This window comes from Poromitra crassiceps, assembly GCF_964638095.1.
Source record: "Poromitra crassiceps genome assembly, chromosome: 16".
Taxonomy (NCBI): Eukaryota; Metazoa; Chordata; class Actinopteri; order Beryciformes; family Melamphaidae; genus Poromitra; species Poromitra crassiceps.
Window position 1 is genome coordinate 22,744,194 of NC_139645.1, and position 8,051 is coordinate 22,752,244.

The window sequence follows — 8,051 nt, forward strand, 5'->3', positions numbered from 1 at the left end:
TCCCATTCAGCTCTTTGACGCAGTCCTGCACGTTACAAACTCATGTAGTCCCACTGAGCGCGCTCAGTCAACATTGGAGCTGAATAGACTTTAGAACTGATGCCATCATCACCGTACATTATCATCATCATCATCATAATCATCACCATCATCAGGTTTATAATGTGAGTGTGTCAGGTCTCCCAGGAAGCTGTTTCAAGCTTTTGAAGGAGCCTGATCTCATACAAGGCCTACAGGTATCAATGGACAAACATACATACGTAAAACACACGTATCACATGACGCTTAAAGGGCCCATATTTTGCTAATATAATGTATTATTATTTTATTGTTGGCCTCCAGTAGAGTAACTTATTGCATCATTCATAGTTCAAAAAACTCATTGTTTATCTTGTACTGGCTCTCACTGCCCCCTTCAGTTCACCCTCTGTCTGAAACGCTCTGTTTTAGGTCCTGTCCCTTTAAAAAACCCCACCCTCCAGGAAATACTCCAGGCGGTCAGGAGGAGGAGGCGTAACTGCCTGCGCCTGTAACAGAGCTCTCCGTGGTCTATCAGCGGAGACCTGCTGTGATTGAGTCCTCACAGTCCTCATGGTCGTCAAGTCGCCTTCGAAGCATGAAATGCGATTATAACGACCTAGTTGTGTGGCTTAGCCTTCCCAAATGTTGAGGGTAGTTTTTTTAGAATTTAATACATAGAATTGGGAACGTTACATTCAATTTCATTCAGACTGCCTGGCACTCAATCGCCGCCATTTTCCCCCGGAGCTTCCACAGGAGGAGGGAGGGTGGGAGGGAGGAGGGAGGGTGTAGTGATGCACATACAGTAGTGGAGTCACAGCCAGGTTGGAGAGAGCCTGGTGACGCGGGGTTAGGTTGACAAGTCTGCAGTGTACTGAAGCAGTCAGAACAGGGAAGGGAGGGGCAGGGGGGACGGGTGAAGGCTATGGCGCGCGTGCAATGCCGGCCCGGGCTAGGCTTGTCATCACCATGGTAACAAGTCCTACCTGACGTCACTAGAACTATTGCTCTCGCACAAATCGGCACAAATCCATGTCCTCTCGTCTACGAGACTTCATGGGGGGGAGGGGGGGTTCATGGGGGTAACATTAAAACACCTTCACCTATTTATTTGAAGCTTAGCTCATGTTTAATATGACCATCCAAGATTGTAACAACATATATATGATACAAAATTAAGAAATGCATAATATGGGCCCTTTAATACAACACATAGAACATACATACATACCACATAATACTAGAGATGCACCGATTGCCATTTTCTTGGCCGATTTCCGATTTTTGAATAGTCTGACTTGCCGATACCGATTTTTGCCGATTCCGATTTTCTTTCTAAGAACAACAATTGACAGCTTACACAAACGTTTTTGTAACTTTGTTTGAAAATTAGGATTCATATAACAATTCTTATCATTTGCATGAAGTAGGACCATCTCACTCAAACACATCTCAAAATAAAAGTGTTCCAGGTTAGCCTACTGGACAGAGCTTTTTTGTGCAAATACAATGAATACAAAAATTCAATAAAATCCAATAGCCTATATCCCACAGCTATCATGCATTTACTTTTCCAAAAGAAAACAGGTGCAACAGAACATCAAAATGATCCATGGACAAGGAGTTTATAGCCTGGCTCCAGACCAGTCCTCTTGAGTAGAGGGGAAATGAGTTTATGAGTTACAGTAACGATCTTCAGTCTGAATATCAGGCGGAGTTTACACACAGTCCGAAATTTCGTATGCGTTTTTTTAAATCTGCCATCCGAAAAAAGATTGTCACGCACAGAAAACCTTGCACACTTGTGAGTCCGATGCATTTTTATTATTATGTCCGTCGTTCTATTTGCAAACAAATAGTCTCTCCTGTATCCACGTTACAACATGAGTCATGACTGACAGGCTGAGGCAGCAGCGCTGATGTGGCATGGAGAAAGCAGGTCAGGGAATGGTTATACTGGACACAATGCTCACGTTCACCTCGCCAAGCCGGCTGGGTGCAGCAGCACTGCTTCCCGGGGAGAGAGAGAGGGGCCAGTGACGTGAAGCGAGCCGCTCAGACTGGACTCCAGCCGAGCGGGACTCAGCTGTCTCCACGGCTTATTTTCGACTTGCATGTGTGACAAACTGCGAGCTTTGTCTACTTCACTGACGGTGAAAAAATTCCACAACGAGGAAGGTATGCTGGCGTGTGTGGTGTGGTGGCTGGGTGCCTGTCTCGGTGCTTTGGGGTGCGCGCACGTCATGTGAAAATCGGCTCACAGAATCGGCTATTTAGAGTGACCGGTGCAGATCACCGATCGAGGCCGATCACGTGAAAATCGGCCATTTCCGGTCACGTGCCGATCGATCGGTGCATCCCTACATAATACATAATACAATGACAGAGTTCCATTATCAGAGGGGTGTAGATACTCATTACAAGCAGGGCCGGTTCCAGAACAAGATGACTAGGGATTCATCCTAGATAGGAAGGGGTGCACATGCACGGGCCGACCCAGGTGGCCGGCCGAAGACATTGACATGTTATTTTACTAAAAATATAGTCGAGTGGAGCACACCCAAAGATTTGACATGTTATTTTACTAAAAATAATGCATTTTACCATCATTTCAAGTAGAATGATACCAGCCAAGCAAGAATATTTCAAGTGTTTCAAGTGCTTTACTGAAATATTTGGACCATAAAATGATAATACAATTATCTCAACCTTAAAAGTTACATATAGGTGCCAAAAAGCCATAAATTCACATCAAAGAACAAAGAAAAACAACAATTATAATTCAAGTTTAAACAGTAAGTGTGCAGCTACAGCATTTATTAAAATATATATATATATATATATATTACCACTCTTTTAAACTGAGCATGCAGACAATTAAAATGAGGATGCAATGTGTGCCTTTGCACCCCTGTAAAACCAGGCCTGATTACAAGCAGGATTCAAGCAGTTTTTCTTTCAGAGCTTTCTTAAAGGTGGAGATGGATTTCAACATTTTCCTACTGTCATCGAGCTCATTCCAGATCTGTGAGCCCCTGCATGTAATACTTAAGCTGCTACATTTAAGCTTTCTCTTCTTTTCTTTTTACCAAACATAAGATGTTTATATCTAGTATTATGAGTGTGCAGGGGACAGCAGACTGGAATGAGCTCAGCCAGTCTGAAATTCATATTATACACAACTTGATACATCAAGCAAGCATTTTGGTGAAGATGAAAATCGGCAAGCCTCAGGAGACCATAACGATGGAACAGAGGGCGTGTGGGTGTGTTAAACCCCGACCATGACATGGCTCGTATTATTTTCTTTTGCAGACTTTCAAGTTTCTTGTAGTGACTAGGAAAGGTGTTGCACCATATGACATTACAGTAGTAATGTTTAGAGTGTAACAGTCATCTTACTTTGTGTCTGAGGGTCCATGTTGAGGACTGAAGAGTAGAAACTCCTCCACAGACAGAGAGCTCTCAGGAGGCTCTGCTCCAACCTCTTCCTCCACACGACCACTCATCTTCTGAGAGGAGACACACACACACACACACACACACACACACACACACACACACACACACACACACACACACACACACACACACACACAGCTCATGAGTAGGGCTGAACAATTTGGAGAAAACATCTAATTGTGATTTTTACCACATGCACAGAGCATGGTCAAGAGACGGCTCTTTAGGGTGAGTCAGTCAGTCAGTCAGTCAGTCAGTCAGTCAGTCATAATGTTCACAGAAAGAACGTTTATTTCAGGGTCACTAAATGGTGCGATTCCCTCTCGTTTCCCAATGGGGTGATGTGTTTCAATCGACACTGCGTGAATTACAACGAGCACACCTAGACACAAACACACGCACACATGCACACACACACACACACACACACACACACACACACACACACACACACACACACACACAGTGCGCATGACAGTGTGTCCTGCAAGATTAGAAACCGAGATCTTTGCAAATATTGAGTTTTGAAATGTGTGTTTCAACATTTTATTATTACATATTGTGACACCCCTAATTCTGACCCAGTGATCCTTTGGATCCACATTAAAGGAAAACATTCACATATTTCTGTATGTTTTGGTTACGTTATTTCACAACTATTTTAACATGACAGCATGGCTGCTGCACTTCAAAGCATGAGAACAGAGTCGCAGACGCTGTGCCAACAAGTGTAAGCAGGTCTGTGTCAAAACATTCAACACTGAAACGTGACTATAGAGCTATAAAATACATTATTTTTAGAAATACGACACAGCGAAAACCACATGGGATAGTTTAATCTCCCGATTATCAAGCTGCAACCTAATCGTGTTGTCATTTTGTCTGAAAACCAGAAGTGTCAGCCCAGTCTCCAAAAAAAGTTCAATAGTAACATTGGTCCACGGCCTAAAAATGTTTCTGTCACAACAACACCTTATGTCTTTAACTAACAGGTCAACTATTCTGTCGTGTCACACAAACACACACACACACACACACACACACACACACACACACACACACACACACACAAGCTTCATTCATTATTTCTTTTTTATCAACACTTGTCTTGAATGACTTTTTTTCTAGCAGATCCTCGTCTGTCTGTAGTGTCGGGTGGATACTGTCAGGTGACTAAATGTGCAGAACATGTGCAACAGCGCCCCTCTGTGGTCACACACGGTGGTTACAGATTTCAGTGAAACGCTGCTGGCTTATGACAAATCAGCCCGGTGAACCCGCCCTCAGAGACGAGAGGCGGATGACTCAAACGCAACACAGCAGTCTGACTCTGTAGGCAAGTCGACGCATGTCATCTTAGTTAGTAGCGCCCTCTGTAGGCCTAATATGAAGCAGATTAGTTTACCACCCATTGAGCTATATTAAATATATATGTCGATGTTCCCACCTCGCTCTGAAGTCCTGATCTGTCTGCAGAAAGTCAACAAGCCGTTTCTCTCTTTATGAGGAGTCATGTGACTGAAAGACGCTCATCTCGCAGAGTCTCAGACACACAGATGGAATAAAACTGGGTTAATTTAACGGTTTAATAAACTGCGTCATGTCGGTCTTCTGTGAAGTACAGGGCCCGCCCACATCTACTTCTCTCTTTGTTTTACTGACGCCATTATCTCACTGTTACATATTTTCTATGAGCGTTACTTTGAGAGAGAGGAAAAGAGGCAGGTGAACGCAGGAGAAGACCTGCGATCAGTAACAAACTGACTCAGACACTTTTACAATCAACAGATGTGAACTCAGACAGTGGAAAAAGGTGACAGATATCAGCCAGGGCAGAGACACTAAACCACTCAGAAACCATTCACTTACTTAGCAGCACAAGTGCGAGAAGGTGACTGTCACTTAAAGGTGACTAGTTTCATCCCTGAATAAAATAATAACAGGAATAATAATGTAGTATTAACACTCACCCTGCGTCTTCTCTCTGCTCTCTCAAAATGGTGTCGGTGTGACTCTGAGTTGAACTGCGAGACACTTTACTTCCACTGTCAACAGTTACTTTGCTCCGCCTCAGCCTGTATAGAGAAGTGTCGTGGCAGCAGGGCTGGATGATGATGATCAAAACGTCGCTCCGAGTGTTTCCGGCTCTGGGCGGAAGACCGTGCTGTGCTCCAGGGACAATATTCCGCTCAATTCTTGCGTTCCGTTTAGAAAACATGGGCGACGCGAGTAACGAGAGTTAGCTCAAAACAAACACTTGGTTTGGTATGTCCATGCTTCTTGTTGTTCCTCTAACTCGTAGTGACTGACTGCCTGCTGTTGCATTTCTGTGGGGGAATGAAAACACTGCAGCACACAGGCCACCGGAAGACGGGGGCGGGTCTTCTTCTGTCTTCCTGCCTCAGTAACCATAGATATATATAAAGGCTAGATAGCTTACCCGCGCTGCCGGCCAATGGAGAGCGACGTCGTCGCATGGCGGCCATCTTGCTACAGGGAGCTACTAGGAGTTATGAGCATCTGTTGTTGGGTTAGTATGGCAACATCATATGATCATAACTCCTAGGGAAATGGATGAAACTGCATGAAACTTTGTGCCTGAATCCCTCTCATGGCATAGATGCTTCGGTTTAATTTTGGTGTAATTTGGAGCTCATCAAAAAAATAGTGTTTTTAGTGTTTCTTTTTTTTTTTTTGGTCTATCTCGGGAACGGAATATGCTTGTAATAAACCAAACCGTTTGTAAATCCGTCAAGATTTCAGCGAGTTATGAGTATTTTTGTCTGTGCAGGTCACCAGCTACCATAGAACGTACCAGAAAGGCACTGTAGCAAGATGACGGCCGTTCAACGACGCTGCTGACTACGCCTTAAGCCATCTAGCCTTTATATATATCTATGTCAGTAACTGCCAGGCTCTCTCTCTCTCTCCCCCTATGCTCTCCCCTCTGAGAGAGCCTGGTGACGCATCAGGGCTGGGAAAGTAACTGATTACATGTATTGTAGATTGTATTTATTGTGGATTTATTGATCCAATTCGCTGTGCACTGTAAATATTGACTCTTTTATTGTCTACTTTATGTTTGATATCTTAAGGTGCAAAATAAATAAAACCTAAAAAACACTTGGCTCTTAGAAATGACCAGTGAGTGCAGCCAAGAAATAAATGACTGGGTTTCTAAGAAAATGATGCTCTGTAATCCAAAGATGTAAACACGATTATTATTATATTATTATTGAGAAACAGATAAGACAAGATTAGCAAAGCTGTTCTTTTTTGTTGTTGTTGTTGTTGTGGGGGGGGGGGGGTCACTGAGAGCGCATGAATAGAGGTCACGTGGAGGCTGGGTTTACCCAGGCTAGTCAGATGCAGGAGGAAATTTGTTGAAAACTAATCAAAAAGTAAGATAATCAGTTACATTACTTTTATATTGTGATACTTGGATTACTGATTACAATTTTTGACAGGTAACTATTAATTGTATCCGATTACATTTTAAAAATAAACTTCCCAACCCTGGTTACCAATCACAAGTTATATATATATATATATATATATATATATATATATATATATATATATATATATATATATATATATATATATATATATATATATATATATATACATACATATACATATATGTCCTATAACTTCATTTCCATTCATACTCCCTGAACTCATCCGTGTATGTATCAAGTTGACCCACATCTACTGGTTGCTTTTGTAACAGATTTGAATATTTATTGAAGGAAAAGATCAAATAGAGAACACATGTACAATACTTCAGCTACAGAGAAACAAGCCGTGTAGCTGAACAAAGACATGCGCACATTTCCAACTTTGTCCAAATGAAATAAAAACATGTGAAAGGAGAATGAAAGGGAAATAGTGTCTGAAGTGCTGCTGTGCAAAGTGCCACAAATCAATCCTCTTTATCGACATAGATTTGACTCTACTGTACTGTAACTATACTACAGACTTTACTGTACAAACCACCTGCAAGCAGCAGCTGAAAGATACTTAACTCAGACGTGGATCTAGGATTTCAAACAGCCCCCCCCATCAGAAGAAAGTGCCTGGCACTTTGTACTGGAGCGCCCTCTAGCGGCTTTCTGCCTCAGTACATGGCTCTCATGAACAAGGAAAAGCAAGAAGATATAATCATATCTCAAACTTGTATCAGGTCCCAGGGTCCTTACACATTTTCAATCAAAGAAAATCACATACTTTTTCCTCTGAAGATGTTGTCTGGTGTTTAATATGATTAACGCAGACCTAGATCTAGATCTGGTCTGATGAAGAAATATCAGAATATGTGAGATGATCGGCAGGGTTCCTACATGCTTTCTTTCACATATGGCCGATGTTCTTGACTAGATGTGATGTTGGTGCAGCTATTTGATATAATGCATGCTGACAGTGGCTGGCTCATAAGAGCATCCCTCTATCTGAACATTATTCTTCACATCAACACAAGCTGTGTATTCAAAGTGGGTCTAGACCAAGATCAAAGCTAGAATTGTGTGTGTATCGGACCTGAACTACAACATTTTCCATACTTTTCC

General features: G+C 42.4%; 3 protein-coding genes across 3 annotated transcripts in view; 1 reads left to right on the forward strand and 2 right to left on the reverse strand.

The window, feature by feature from the left end:
* Positions 1–3,530, reverse strand: part of LOC310791108 (uncharacterized protein) — a gene marked incomplete at its 5' end in the record, with an annotated part of 71,213 nt that extends 67,683 nt beyond the window's left edge. Inside the window, one exon of the mRNA XM_083652809.1 lies at positions 3,424–3,530. Within this exon, the coding sequence (XP_083508935.1) occupies positions 3,424–3,530 (107 nt within the window). The remainder of the gene's footprint in view (positions 1–3,423) is intronic.
* LOC310791526 (synapse-associated protein 1-like) overlaps positions 1–8,051 on the forward strand; it is a gene marked incomplete at both ends in the record, with an annotated part of 582,682 nt that overhangs the window by 382,565 nt on the left and 192,066 nt on the right. The gene's annotated exons all lie outside the window — the stretch shown is intronic.
* Positions 1–8,051, reverse strand: part of LOC310791009 (synapse-associated protein 1-like) — a gene marked incomplete at both ends in the record, with an annotated part of 92,326 nt that overhangs the window by 75,236 nt on the left and 9,039 nt on the right. The window lies entirely within an intron of this gene.